General features: G+C 34.9%; 1 protein-coding gene across 3 annotated transcripts in view; it reads left to right on the top strand.

The window, feature by feature from the left end:
* The window catches only part of SESN3 (sestrin 3), a 77,625-nt gene that overhangs the window by 43,667 nt on the left and 17,896 nt on the right, over positions 1-16,062 (top strand). For all 3 annotated transcript variants that reach the window (XM_060160253.1, XM_060160252.1, XM_060160251.1), the window contains 5 exons: positions 3,842-3,907; positions 6,473-6,670; positions 8,124-8,306; positions 10,337-10,573; positions 11,294-11,468. In XM_060160253.1, coding sequence (XP_060016236.1) covers positions 3,842-3,907; positions 6,473-6,670; positions 8,124-8,306; positions 10,337-10,573; positions 11,294-11,468 — 859 coding nt within the window. The remainder of the gene's footprint in view (positions 1-3,841; positions 3,908-6,472; positions 6,671-8,123; positions 8,307-10,336; positions 10,574-11,293; positions 11,469-16,062) is intronic.

The raw sequence follows: 16,062 nt of genomic DNA, 5'->3' as shown, positions 1-16,062 counted from the left end.
GCGTTTCTGTGATGGTGGAAACTTCTGTGATGCCTGCACAGGCCTGTACAGTAGGAGCCAGAGCCACGTGTGGCTGCTGGGCGCTTGAAATGTGACCAGCATGATTAAGCAACTGGATTTTGAACTTTATTTAATTTTAATTAATTTAAATGTAGTCACATGTGGCTGATGGCTGCCACATAAGGCAACACAGGTCTGGAGACTTCAGAAAAGTGAATCAGGACATGAATAAAGTAGGAACCCAGTCCTTGGGCATTTTAAATTTGAAATAAAAGCTGAGGAAAGGTATTACAGGGGACCAGAACTCCAGCTTATGGTTGTAAAGGGAATCTTTTGGATATGGTGCTATCCTATTTCTTTTGTGTTTTATTTTATCAACTTTAAAAAGATACAGAAATAGAAAGTAGGTGGGGAATAAACTTTCAGGAAAATGAGTTTTAAGTAGAATTTACAAGCTGCCTTGATTGTGAAAAAAATTTTTTTTCACCTTCATATAAATACGCAACACGGTCAACTGAGACAATAGTAGAGTCTTCACCAGAAAATATGCTTCTTTTACAGAAGCTGGAAGTAGACTGATCCTTTCAATAGTGACGCCATTTTAAAAATATAACCGAAGAAGGATACATGCTGGTATAACTTTAAAATGTTAGTTTTCCCTTCTCTTCAGTGTATAAATAGCTCTCTTAGGTGAGGCCACGTCATCTATCCCCTGGGCTATTGCACTAGCTTCCCGACTAGGGTTTTGTTTTGTTTTTTGTTTTAGGGTGTTTTTTTGTAGTTTTTGTTTTGTTTTGTTTTGTTTGTTTGTTTGTTTTGTTTTTGTTTTTTGTCTCTGGCCCAGGGACCACATCACTCCCAGAATTGTATTATTAAAAACACAGATCTGATCACAACTCTGCTTCAGGAATTTTACCTCAAATATGTATACAATTAAAAGTTTCAAACACATTTTTGAAGGCTGTTTTTCACTTTTGAAGTTAGTGGGTTAAGTGAACATTTTCTCAGCTGGTGAAAATAGAATTGGTAAAACATTTCCATTAGCATATGGGTAGTATGCAACAAGAACTTTAAAGATTTATAACCTAAACCCTAGTAAATCCACATCTGGGAATTTTTCTAAAGAAACCATCTTAAATACCACAAAATGTGCCCCCAAATCTCTTTATACAAAGGTATTCATCATAGCATTATTTATAATAGTGAAAACTGTATATAACTTTAATGGAAAATGACAAAGTAAATGATAATTAATAAAATGATGTCTTCCCATATCACTTTGTATATGCATCTGCTATGGACTATATCATATGATGTAGTTAATGCATTTTTGCCAATCTACTCCTTTTTTGTGTCCCCACTGTGCCTAGCACATTGTGAATGCTCAGTGAATATTTGCTGAATAAATGAACAAATGAATGTTGACACAAATGATATTGTGTCAGTTGCTTCTTATCAATTGGTTAAAATTAATAGATGTTATATTCTTTTAAGTGCAGTAGTGTGCAGTTCCATTTGTGATAAAACTGTATTTCAGATTTAATTCTCTGCTATTCCAGAAAATATTTTTGTAGGCAAAATAACTATTTCAGACATTTAAAGGTAAATTCAGTTGATAAGTATATCAAGTAATGATTTTTATAAATAAATCATATTAGTAATAAATCATTCTCTTTCTCCAAAGTTCCTTTGTACACTTTTAGTTTTTCTCTCCCTGTATTTTCTCTGAATTTTATGTATTTTTATGCACATAAATAAAAGCCTCTACTCATCTCTCTGTTGATATTTTTCCCCTCAAACCTGTGATTTGTCCTCACAGTCAGTTCCTCTGGCTGCTTTGTTTATTTGGAATGATCAGTTGTCAAGGAAATTGCTTTTCACATACTAGCGCATTAGGCTATACTATATAGAGAGTATTTGAAATTTTATTTTCTATAATTTACTAAGGCTAGCAAAGGGAAGAAATCTGTTATTTTCTTTTAAATTATTTTTCCAGGTAAATCTAGATGATAGTTGATGCAGACAAGAAATACCAATATTAGAAATTCTAAATTATTCCTTTTTACATGGAATCCTCTAGTGTACTTCACCAGTAGATAGAGATCTATTTGTCATCACTTCACAAATATAACCTAGATGCCTACTTCTTTCTGAAACATTAGCAGTTTGAGATGATTATTATTTAATATATTTATTTCAGTAGAACCCTGAAATTGTTGAAGACTGTGTGCCAAGCTCCCAAGGGCAGGGACCATATCTGTTTTGCTCGCCCTATGTCTTCAGTCTATCACAGTATCTGATTAGGTTCTCAAAGAATTGTTCAATGTCTGACTGCTTCCTAATGAAGTAAGGGATTTAAATAACTGTTTTGTGTTTGGTAGGCTCTTGGATTGTAAGGAACAAAAAAAAATTCAGGTTACCTTGTGGAGAAAAAAGAGAGCGGGGGAAGGGAGAGAAAGAAGAGATGATTAGGCTCTTCTCTTGCAAATCTGTAGGAACTCTAGTGGTTTTCCCATAGAGGCTGGTATCTGTTGATGCCACTCTGCTGCTGCTTCATTGTTTTCTCTTTGCCTCTGCTTCTGAGAGCTATTTTGTATCTCTTCTCTGTCAGATTACATTACTTTCCTATAACTCTAGTACTCTAGAATCTTACTGGTCCAGCCAATTACCCTCAGCTCTGTCTGGGTAGAACTTTTTTCATCAAGGCACTCGTGGGCTGCAGATCAGCTTCTGTGTTGATTGGTCTAGTTGGCTGTGGCCAGGACACAAGGTCATGTGAAATAGTTATTGCCATCCTCAGATAGGAACCACCTAGAGCTGCTTCCTCATTTTAGCAGTTTCCTGAGGAGGGCTTGGTGGCAAGCTTAATATTAACACTCCTTTCCAGCAGACATCTGTTCCCATGTTCTTCAGTTTCCCAGTCTTTATAATATTTATAAACCATGGCATAGTCCCTATTTTTATGTAATGACTTTGGAGGGCTTCTATTTCAGAATCTCAGGCTATCGCTTTTATTATAGAAAATTAAGTAGCCATTCCTCCTATCTCTTCTCCTGGTTAAAAAGGATTTCAAAGCCTGAGAGTTCTTCATCATGCGTACCGAGAAGGAAGTTAGTCCCTGATTGAATGGGGACACCAAAACAATTTAACAAAAAAATTAAAAACTTAAAAAAATAAACACTCAGACATACCACTGGCAATCTAGCAGTTGTTAATACTAAATAGAATAGCAGTGGAGCAATAAGCATTGCTATAGTCTACATTTCTTATATTAAATTAACCTCTGCTTCTCCAAGGTTTACATTTTTCTTACTTAAAGCTTCAAAACTTTATATTAAATATGCGTATCCCTATTTTATTCAGAAAGAAGAACACAAGTCAGATCATTGCTTTGGGTAGTTGTATGTAATCCTCTTAGAATTTAACCTTTCCTTTAGCTTTCAAATTGAGGTGTAACAGTGTACTAGTATACTATTAGATATGATTTTATTAGGGAGGTTGATGGTTTTCAGTCACGTCAAATATGGGCTAAAAAATCTGTGGTGCTGTAGAGTGTTACTGAGGGAAATGACATTTGGGGAGCTTACTGTGTGCCCAGCACTGTGGTAGGAGCTTGTCTGTCCCATTATCTTGTTCATGCAATGGCCATATGGGGTTTTTGTTGTTGTTGTTTGTGTTTTGCGGGGTGGGTGGGGGGAACCAAGACCTAACACTTACTCTGATTTTACATAATTCTATTTATTTATTCCATTTATTTTAGTACCTCAGCAGTCAATCTGCACCGATTTAACTTTACATAGAAAGTCATCATTAATACATAAAACTTTTCTTTTAAAAACAGGATAAAAGAATCAGAGTATCTCAACCCTTGACAAGAGGACCAAGTGCCTTTATTCCAGAGAAGGAAGTAAGTTGATGTCTTAATATACATAAAGTGTGATTTAAAAAGTAGCTTAATTATGTCAAAGAATATCTCCATTTTTTTAACATGGAAGTAAACCTGTGTTTTGCTCTTATTTCTTATTTATATGTCAGAAAACCACAGAGGTATTTTCATTTCAACTTCACTTAAAAGACTGTGCGTGTGATAATCTGCCTTTTTATTTTGGAGTTAGGTAGTACTGCAAAGTTAGAATAATATAAATTTTACCATATTTGATTTCAAATATAACTTTTCTAAATAAAGCTGCTAACAATAATAAAACAATATTATTTTGAAGGTTTAAGGTTTTAAAACGGCTAGTGTTTCATGGTGATTATAGGTTACATAAATGTTAAGAAAAGACATTTTGAAATGAAAAAGTGAGTTTTCCAACTAAACCTGTTGAAGAAAACATGATATTATATCACTAGTAGTTAATCTTTTCATTTGGTTCTAAGTCTCTGGTGGGACAGAATGTCACAGGATCTCCACTCCAAGCTGCACCTTTGATGAGGGTAGGAAGTTAAGATGATAAATGTTGAAAGAAAGGATGTAAAATGACACAAAGGAGATTATAATCAATACAAGATTTCTGTACCTATTTAATGGGTATATATCTCTATGAAAGATCACAGCAATGTTTAGGACCTGTAGATTCCTAGATGCCTCTAAGTTATACTTGGGCTAAGAAAAGTTTAAGGACCACTAAATGAGTTTTTCTCTGTTTCAAGGAGTTATTAATTCATATTAACTATGGTTACATATACTGATTTACTATTGGCTGCAAAGATATCATTTATCTTAAAGCACCAGCATTATTCTTTATGGTTCAGAAATTAGTCAACACATATTTATAGAGTACCTATTATGTTTCAGGCAACGCTTAAAAGAAGGGATACATGCCAGGCCATTGCCACAGTCAGCAATTCCATCATGTTCATTTGCCTTTTTAGTGACCTTACCATCTACATGAAACTCCAAAGTTAACAGTAATGTTTCAGGAGCTCAGTGACTGTGGCTGATCTAGGTGGTGACCATTCATTAGAGAAACTGCTGTGCTTGTCCTATTTCCCTCATAGAGCACAGAGTTGCTCTTAGCGGAGTGATTGCCTCATATATATATAAAGACTTCCTGAAACACAGCCATTTACACAGTATGTATTTGAAGACAATCTGGTTTGCAGAAGCAGCTGCTGTTTTCAGGCTCTGTTGCATCATATGAATCTATTAATGTATTTTAGGCATCAGTTAAACAGAAGAATCTGCTGCTGGAAAACAAAACAAAAACAGCAAATAGTCTGTCCCTAATTATATGTAGTTTATCTTGATCCTATCATATTTTTAACTATCATCTTGGTTCCCTGTAGTTGACAAAATGGGAGGAAATGGGCAAATGGAAATATATTTGGTTTTATAATGAGCCAAAGTGGAATTGCCTCTTTTTTACACCATTGTAATTAACATTTCCTCACAATTTATACTTTTCAAACATTACATTTCCTTTGGGATTAAATTTTCCTCAGTCAGTAGTGTCTTTGTATAATTTGTACTTATTTTCAGACTGTGAAGCCAGCCCTGAAAAGTAAACAGAATTTCTTAAGAGCAGTGTGGATCTTTGGAAAGACCATGAGTCTGGACTTCAGGAGATTAGATTTTAGACCAGGCTGTGCTATTAAATAGCTGTATGAGTTGAATTTAATCTTGAGTCTGTTTCCTTATCTAAAATAAGGGACACATTCTTCTTAGGTCTAGAACTCTAATTCTAAAATACCAATAAATAATGAACCAATCTGAGAAATAACACATCTGATGTGTATTAATTCCCACAGAGCATGGTCCTTCTAAGAGGTGCTAATAAGCTCTTAACACCTTCGGAGCCAATTCTTGGTATGACACCCGAGCTGTCATTGTTTATAAAGCTATATGTAAATAATCTATTTTTGAGAAAGCTCTTTTGATTCTCTCCAATGCAGCATGTTCATTGTAATAATTTACTTTGTTTTTAGTAATTAATATGATGGGCTCAAAATAGGAATTCTAGTGTCCTTATTAATTTTTCAATTAACACTTTCCTATAAATTATCATATTTTTCTTTGTCCCTAAAAAGACTGCAGAAAGCTTTTTTATGTTGAATAATGAAAAAAGCAAAGGATCAGTCTGAAAATACTTGTCTTAAGATACAGTGATTAAGTATCTTCATAGGCTATTGAGATAAAATTGTAAATATATGTAATCAGATGCCAGTGCTTTTGCCTCCCCAATTTTGCCTTATGTGCCTGGCAAAGCAGATGGGAGCTTCTTTTCTCCAGTTTCATAGCTGTGTGTATAATGTTTGATAATTTGACATTTGTTGTTTAATAAATTGTGGTCCCAGAGCCAAAAATGCATGGGCTTTCTTTTTCATTTCTGTTTCTAATATGAGCAACTACATAATTTCAGTGTCTGTTAATATAAAAAGAACATTCATTTGCTTCAATCGTGGCACAATGTATGTAAACCAAGGGTGTGTTTGCAAAAATCATGATATTGTTTTGTTTCTTGATTGGAAGGTTGTCCAAGCAAACACAGTGGATGAACGTACTAACTTTCTTGTGGAAGAATACTCTACATCCGGTCGCCTGGACAACATCACCCAGGTCATGAGTCTGCACACGCAGTACCTGGAGTCCTTCCTGAGGAGCCAGTTCTACATGCTGCGCATGGACGGCCCCCTTCCTCTACCGCACCGGCACTACATCGCCATCATGGTGCGCTGTGTTCACGTGACATCATCCTCACTTGGTCCCTCTCCCTCCTAGTATTATATGTGTGTGCACAGCTAAGTATAATTAGGTAGAAATAAGAACTGAAAAAGCCTGTGGACTTTTGGATCCCAAGTCCATTGGATACATTTTGAATGCTTTAAGCCACTCAATGTACTGAATGTTTCTCATTTAATTATTAGTAAAGTCATTTTCCATGTTTAATCTCTTATAATTAAAGATGCTTGTAGGGTCCAAAGTAATATCTCTAGTAGCCCACAAGTTTTGTTTTTGCTCTTGATAGCTTTGTTTTATTATTAATATAAAACAGGTTGTTTGTGCCATTTTAGTCATTCTTTACAAGATGAACATCACTAATTTGGCCAAATAAGAGGAAAGTATCAGCCAGCACCAAAGGAGGCTCTGGATAAGAGAAGAATTCTTAAGTGAACTCTTACACTTCTAAGTTTAGTAGTTGGTACAAACTAGTTAGCTAGTTAATGTTTGGGGGGGAGAATTATAAATTGGGGTGATAGGCAGCAGGAGTAATAAGGGTAGAAGCAGTGCTACAGTTGGACTATTGCTGGAGGAAAGAAGACAAGATGCAAGTGCTATATATTTGGAGGGGTTAGTGGAACGGCTGGGCTGGCAGAGTGAGCAGAGCCGGCCAAGAGTTAGTTTTTATCCAGTTTAATTTGTTTATGCTCTCACTGAAGTTTTAAACAACAAAAAAGGGCTGCATCCTGTGTTTTATTAAATGATGAACTTGACAAAGATTACTCAGCTTAAGGTTTTGATGACAGTAAGGCCGAAAGCCAGCTTAGAATGGTCACCAATGAAGAGAGAAATAAGATGTAGAAAATAGAATAAAACAATACTGTTGAACTGAGAAGCAGCCTTGAGGAAATGAGAGGTGAAAAGTCTGTTTTGCGTGGATTTACCAACTTATCAAGGCTGATGCTGGCTTACATATGAAAGAAAGGGTCAGTAAGCTTCAGTTTCACCTCAATAGGAGGATGGGCACAGATACGGCTGATTCACAGTTATCTCAAAGGGAGTACCAGAAATACTCAAATTAGCATACATTCTGAATTGGTACAGTACAAGTTAATGAGATTTTATTGCTTTTTAGGTAGAATACAGTTGATATCATTTACCATAATGAAATGAACATGTATTTCCTTAACATAAATAGAAAATGGGTTCTAGGTTGACCCGTACCACTTCTGGATGGGAAGTAATTGGCTTCTTGTAACATTAGCTTATATAAAGTATCAGCTTTATGTATTGACTCAAGAATCTATGACAGCATTGTAATGAAAGTTTTAGGAAGAGGATTTTGTAAGAAAAGAATTATTAGCTATAAAAATTAACTCTATCTCAGTGATTGGCTTAGTCATAGTAGAATAAGACCATACCATGACTATTTTATCCACTAACTTTTTTCTTTGTGTTTCAGGCTGCAGCTAGACATCAGTGTTCTTACTTAATAAACATGCATGTGGATGAATTTTTAAAGACAGGAGGTATTGCTGAGTGGTTGAATGGTTTGGAATATGTACCACAAAGACTGAAAAATCTTAATGAAATAAACAAGCTGTTAGCACACCGACCCTGGCTGATCACAAAAGAGCACATTCAGGTACTGAGTGTTTCTTTCGGGGGAAAAAAAATAGTTTACTAACGATTCTCACTAAGAGTTAATTCTTTAGTTAAGTATTTTACTTAAGACTTAATTTTAAATACTTGCATATTAGGAACTTGAAAAATAAAAAATAGTGTATTAATATGTATAAAAAAGATAAATTTAGAAAGTCAGTGGGTGTAATTTAAATGTAAATGAATATTTCTCTTCAAGTAATCAGTAATTAGCTTATACTAGTGCTTTAGCGAGTAGCTATAAGAAAAGTTGATTCCTATTTTCAAGCAGTAGATAGAACAAAGAACATGCACTAGCAGGATAAGATACCTGGGTTCTAGCCTCCTAACTTTTTTACCCACAAGTTTGTGACCTTTAGTAAGTTTACTTCTGTGGGCCTTGGTAGTTCACCCTGCTATAAAATGAGGGACTTAGATTAAATGAGTTCTAAACTCTTTTCTAGTTCTAACATTTCATAATTTTAAGATTTTGAAAAAGTGGTTTTGCAAATAAAAATGATTTGCTAACTGGTGTGTGTATGCTTACATGCCTCTAGAAACTAGAACTTAGATAAGAGAGAGAACTGTGATTGACTGGAGCACTTGCCCTTCAAAAGGAGTGTCTGTGAAAGGCCTCCAGGGTGAGGTTGTTGTATAATATGCTTAGCACTGTGCTTGGCACTTGGTCACTATTCAATAAGTAGGAGTCATCATCTAAATCACTATCAGTAGAAGCCTTAGGTATTTAAAATCCCTGCTTCTAATGCATAGAAATGTCCTTGGTTTTGTTTTGTTTTGTTTTTTCCTCATCTTGTTAGTTATTTACCCAGTTAAACCAAACTTAGCTTTTGTCAATATGCGTACTCTCAGACTTTTATTATCTATTAGGGATTGTTTATAAAAGTATGAACAAAGTTATAGCAATTTGAACGTGTAAGGGAATGGAGATATAGTCCTGGGTTACAATATAGCCCATGCTTAATAATTAATAGAAGACAGTGGAGCCCCATGAACATTGCACTTTTCAAAAAGTTTGAAAAGCAGAGAAAAATGTATGTATACTCGGATTATATAATACTACTTATAAAAATAAAAGAAGATATGTAAAAGTTACATTAGAGTGGTAGAATATGATTGATTTTCCCTTTTTTTCCCCTGAGCTTTTGGTAATATATTAAATTTGTACGTAGTTAAATAATGGAGAGTAAGGCAAAAGCAGTTTTTTGGTTTTGGGTTTTAGCTGTGAAGTGAAACAAATGAAGGTTTTACATTTGTGGTGGGGTGGGGAGGGGTGAAGGCACAGCAGGACATATCCCCACACATCCACACGCACTGAGAAAGAGACAGACAGACAGATAGACAGAGATGGATGGGAGAGGATCCCTGACGGATTAACAGCTGGAATTGGTATTGGAGGGATTACTGCTTTTAATGGCTTCACTTATGATTCCATCATTCATCTGGAGGATCCAGTAAAATAACGTATAAAAAAGTGCTTTGATATTCTTTATGTCCTTTCAAATGTGAGCTAGTATTCTACAGTTTCTCTCATCTGCTATAGGTTCTTCCTCCGTCAGAGAAGATATCTAAAAGATAACTAAAAGTTAACTTACTGAATAAATTTTTATGTGATTTTTAAGGTAGAGTCTCTACCTTAAAACCATAAAATGAATGATTTTGCTAGAGAATCTTTAAAGTCCTTTCACTACTTAAAGTAGCTTCAGTGTTCTTGGATTCTCTAAAATACCTTATTAAAATAGCATAATATGTAAAAGTGCTTTGGAAGCAGAAGTTCCATTGTATATATAAGGAATTTCAGAGAAGCCACGACATACTTCTGCTGTTAGGTTTGATAGGTTTAATGTAACATTGTTTGAGCAAAGCTGTATCTTTAATATATGAAACATGTTTAAAGGGAATTTTAAGTATTATAAATGGACATGTGAAATTTTATAGATTTTTCCATACTTTCTAAAATTGCTTTGTAGCATTGTATGATTTTCACTTTTACTCTGATTTGCTTTTTCATTTCAGAAACTTGTCAAAACCGGAGAAAATAATTGGTCTCTGCCCGAACTGGTACATGCTGTGGTCCTACTGGCACATTATCATGCTTTGGCAAGCTTTGTTTTTGGTAGTGGCATCAATCCAGAAAGAGATCCAGAAATCTCCAATGGATTCAGGCTAATATCAGTCAACAATTTCTGTGTGTGTGATCTCGCTAATGACAACAACATAGAGAATGCATCTCTAACAGGCAGCAACTTTGGGGTTAGTTTTCTTAACTGTTTTCTTTACTACTTTGCCTTTTAACTTGCTACGTTAAAAATATCTAGAGGGCTTCCCTGGTGGCGCAGTGGTTGGGAGTCCGCCTGCCGATGCAGGGAACACGGGTTCGTGTCCCGGCCCGGGAGGATCCCACGTGCCGCGGAGCGGCTGGACCCGTGCGCCATGGCCGCTGAGCCTGCGTGTCCGGAGCCTGTGCTCCGCAACGGGAGAGGCCACAACAGTGAGAGGCCCTAGTACCGCAAAAAAAAAAAAAAAAAATCTAGAGAATTTATCTGATTAAACAGGATATTATGTACTTGAAATATTTCATATAATTTTTATTACTGTAAAAATTTAACCTGTACCTGAAGTTCTGAATTGTCTTAAGGAAGCTTTTAAAGCAAATAGATTACAAATCATAAGGCTGCCTCAATTTTCAAAATAAGTGTTAATGTAATTTAATATATACCAAATTCTAGAATTCTAGATTAAATAAATCCATTCATATAAACTTTTTGTATTTATAGCTGAAGCAGAAACACTACACTTCTGAAAATGTTTGATTTTGTCATATGATTTTCTTTGGAGTTACTGGAAAACCCACTTAGGAACTTAATAACTCTGCTAGTGCCACTATGCATAAGGTGACATTGGGAGATGGAGACATTGACTGGAACAACTTTTAATATTAATAACACCCAGTATTATCTTCTCTGGCTCCAGATCGTCGATTCTCTAAGTGAGCTAGAGGCCTTAATGGAAAGAATGAAAAGGCTTCAGGAAGAAAGGGAAGATGAAGAGGCATCTCAGGAAGAAATGACCACTCGCTTTGAGAAGGAGAAGAAAGAAAGTCTTTTTGTGGTCTCTGGAGATACTTTTCATTCATTTCCTCATTCAGGTGCTTTTTTATTTCACTGTCTTTGCCTTTTAGTTGTTCGTAGAACCCTGACAGACCACCTTCAGTATTTTCCATATGGATATGTCCAAACGGTTTTACTACCACGTTCCTTTAATTTAGTTCTCCTCTACCTGACCCTGATGCCATTGCTTCCCCTCTTATGTTGGTGTATCTTTGAATATATTTCAGATGCAGTTGAGAGGTACTTCAGTTTTGTAGTTCATATTCTATCCTGAATAAAATGTTTTTTCAGAGCAGAGCAGTTGCTTATAAGGTTAGATAGGAATATTTAATCCATCCTACTTTTGTAATTTTTTTTAATGATAAGTAAAATTCTGTTTCGACAGATGTAATTTGTAAGAACTATCTCTGCCTTTTTTGTGGGTGGGGAGTTATGTGGGAGGATTGTTCTCACACTGCCACTTTTTTCCAGATTAGTTCTAAAATTATACTGCACTTGCATTTGCATTTCTTTGGAGAAACCTTTGGAATTTTATAAAAATATATTATTTAGGTCATTTTCTTAGATTAAATTTGGAGGAATTCATTCTGTATTAAAAGCTAGGCTTCTTTGCTCTAGTCTTAAGAACACACTTTTTTCCTAATACTCTGAGAGACTTTGAAATAGAAGGGAAACTTTCCAATTATGACTAAAAAAGATATTGAACACCACATAGTAAATGTTATTAAAATAGCATAGACTCAGTAGACTTTGAAAGCTTAAACCCTTCAAAGTCATCAATCTACATAACATTTATTTTTACAGTTCCCTTGGTTTAAAAGAGGGCTTCCAAATGACTAGTCATAAAGCTAGTCAGTCTCATAAATCCTGAGGGTAATTGACTTGGCCATGACTTGTTTGTTAAATATAACGTTGACCAATAGCTCTCAGAAGTTTTACCAGGAAGAACAAGAACCCCTTTTATCATTTCCCCAATGATTTTTTTATGAAAGATTTTATCTACCAAACTGAGTATATTTAGTAATAATTTCTCAGAGCTTCTAACCAGCAGGAAATGCCAAATATAAAGAAGCTTATTGTTTTGGTTATTGATTTACTGTTCATACTACAAACATTTATTGTACCCTATGTAATCTCAGCAGGGTGGTAGGTACTAAGCTTTCCAGGCTAAATAAGGCATGATTCCTGCCCTCTGGGGGGGCTCTCATTGCTAGTGGAAGAGAAAGAAATAATTACAATACATGACAGAATGTGAAGGGTGTATGGACCCAGTCGTGGTGGGGGAGGAGTGTGGACAGAAGGGGTCCTAGAGGAGGACTTCCTCCAGCTGCCTGGCTCGAAGCTAAATCTTAGAGACTTGAGTGCAAGGGAGTCTGACAGTGGCTGGGGGATGGGGAGTTGGTGGTGAACAGCATACCTGCCTGAGCCAAGGCACGGTGGTAAGGAAACAGGATGCTGGGTGCAGAAGCAAGTGGTTCTGCATTAGGACGTAACTCACGAGGTAGGTAATGTGAGGAGGAAGCTGATTAGGTAGGTAGAGGCCTTATCATGATGACCTTTCTAACCTTAAAGAGCAAGTAACCTGCCCTATTTTGGACATGTTGAGTTGTGATGTCTCTAAAGCTTCCAGTCTGGAGACATCTAGTACAGTGCTTCTCAAACTTTAATGTACACTTGAGTCACTGAGGAATCTTGTTGAAATGCAGATTTCTATTTGGTCCATCTGGGCCAGGACCTGAGAAGCCTCATTTCTATCACGTCTCCAAGTGATGCCCGTGCTGCTGGTCAGCAAACCACACTTGGAGCAGCAAGTGTTGAGCAGGAGAGAGTTTTAAGCTCAAGATAAAGTTTTGGAAGTTATCAGCATATATTTGGGAGTTAAAATCAAAAGCGTTGTTTATAAAAATCATCCAGGGAAAACAAATGGGACAAAGGAAAGTAATGAGCCTTCTAGGTAAACCAATATTTTAAAATGTAATTGTATTAAGGTTAGTAATATCTGTTCACTTTTAGACATTAATTTTTGTGTGTATGTATGAAAAATTTTAATATACACCTCTTTATAACTGAAAGAGTGAGTAGACAAAAATCCAGAGAGTATTTAAACTTATTTAGCACACTTTAGCTAACTGACATATATAAAACACTATATCCCAATCTGCAACGTATAGCATTTTTTCAAGTGCACATAGAAAATTTCCCAATGTCAACCATATACTGTTAATAAAACAAATCTCAACAAATTTTGAGATTAAAATTTCATGGAGCATAACTTTTGACTGTAATGGAAGTAAGCTAGAAATCAGTAACAAAAATAACTGGAAACTTCTCAAGTGTTTAAAAATTAAGCAGTATACTTCTAAATAGCACAGAGTGAAAGAAAAAGTTACAATGGTTAGAAAATACTTGGAGCTGAATAGCGGTGAAACATGGCATAGACATTAATTTTTTAAAGCTTCTCTAAGACCATTAGAGCTTAAAGGACATATAAATGTTTTATTTCTTTTAGGTTTCTTTTTTTAGTATTGAAAATATATTTTACCTTCTTGGACCCTTGAGCAAGGACTTCTAGCTTCTATAGTGAATTTTGACTAGCAAGTCTTAGACCCTAGCCAAAAATTATGTTCTGGTTTTAACAGAAAAGGCTGCGTCATTTATAAATTATTCAAGGAAATAAATTGTTTCATTATTAACTCTTCACCATTCCCAGTACTAAATTTGCTGGTCACACAAAGATAACAGAAAAATGACTCAGTATGTGGCTAATTGAGTTATTTTTATAGACTTACTACGTTTTAAAATGGAAATAGAAATTTATTTTTCCCTATAACAAGTTTCTTGGTTTGATCAGTGTGATAAAAGCATTTTAGATTCCATGCAGAGATTCTAAGAATAGTTTTTCAAACCTCTTGGAGAAAATAAATGTTTAAATTGTTCTACAAGGGGAGAATTCTGTAGCTTGATAACAGAGTTAACTAGCTTTTATTGTTGTTGTTTTTTTTTTTTTTCCAAGTTAGAATGGTTCTCCATTACTGTAACACAGTATTTTCTGTAGTATATTAGTAGCCACCTCTTAGGAGCAGAAGAATGCAAGTAATATGTAAAATAATATTTTGAGTCCAGAGTTTGAAATATTTATTTAGATAGAATTAAGATTAGAGTTTTATATTTGTCGATCAGACACATTTTTTTTAATTTAACTTCTTAAGGTAAATTTAGGAAAAAAATATTTGTAGTATGAGAGAACTTTGTATATTTCCTTCTATGGACAAAATTGTCTAGAACACAGATCTTGACTGACTCCTAATTTGAAAATGAATAGATGGATATTATTTGTAGGATAAATTCTATCATATTTGGTTTTACTCTTTATTGTTTATTTTAAAATGTTTAAAGTTCCTGTGACAATTTAGAAATATATATGAGCAAAACAAAAGCTAAGAGCAAAGTCAAAGGAGCCAGCTGTGTAATAGTCAACTCCAGGATCGATGTCCGCCAAATTAGACCACCTGGCTGTACAGTGTAGGGGGAAGATCACTTCAAGAGAGGAACTATTTTATAGAACTTATTTATCAGTTCTATAAAATAAGTTTATTTTATAGAACTGATAAATAAAATAAGTTTATAGAACTTATTTATCAGAGACTTACTCACTGGTCTTGGTTTAACCCGCAAGACTCCTAGTTTTCATAGCAGCCTCAGTGATTGCTACTACATTTTACATTTTTGGCTTCATTTATATTTATTATGTGATGAACTGAATTCAGGAAAGCATAACGTCGTCCATACATGTTAGGAGAGAATGCATTGAAAACACCATTTTTTAAGTGTTTCTATTTATCTGAACAGAGGCTGGAGCACAAGGAGACAGGGCAGTGGTTGTGGGGTTGGGTGGGAAGAAGCCTGAGCTTTCTCTTCGGAGAACTGCAAGTCACCTAAAAGCTTCAGATCAGTTTAAGTAGTTTAATGTGTACAAGTTTCCCACATCATCTTAAACTAACCCACACTGTATTCGTTACTGACACTCAGTACTGATAATGGTATTAGTAACTTACAGTTAGTTTTATTTCTTAAGTATATATTTCTTAAGTATATATTTATTTTCATATTATTTGTTAAGTATATATTTCTTTTCATATTAATGAAACAATGAAAAAATAGATATTAAGTACATAGCATAGTATCTGGTATATTGTAAGTACTCAACAAATGCTAGTTTCTTCTCTTTATGTGTAATAAGTTACGTAAGATTTTAATAAGCTGCTTCCTAGGTTGGGTAGCCTGGGCACTTGAGCTTTCCTGCCTATATTAAGCACCCTAATTAGTCCATGCCAAGGGAACTAAGGAAGGGTCAAAACTCATGAGAAAAGAATAATTGCTAGGATTTTCATGAATAGCAAAGATTAAAGATAATTCAGGTACTACTAGTCTATTAGGTCTTTCAGATGAATTACTGTAATTGCACTTGTATTTTAAGCTTCTCAAGACTGTCTACTTGAGGATTGTAATTTTTATTATGTCACAAAATTGTTTCATTAACTACTTATTTAATATTTATTTATTTATTAAATGTTAAATTTACTTAATATTAATTAAAACACTTATTAGGAAAATACTGTTCTTTATGTGGAA

This window comes from Lagenorhynchus albirostris, chromosome 9, assembly GCF_949774975.1.
Source record: "Lagenorhynchus albirostris chromosome 9, mLagAlb1.1, whole genome shotgun sequence".
NCBI classification, from domain to species: domain Eukaryota; kingdom Metazoa; phylum Chordata; class Mammalia; order Artiodactyla; family Delphinidae; genus Lagenorhynchus; species Lagenorhynchus albirostris.
Note: the sequence above shows the minus strand (reverse complement) of the source record. Positions and strands in the feature narration are given on the sequence as shown.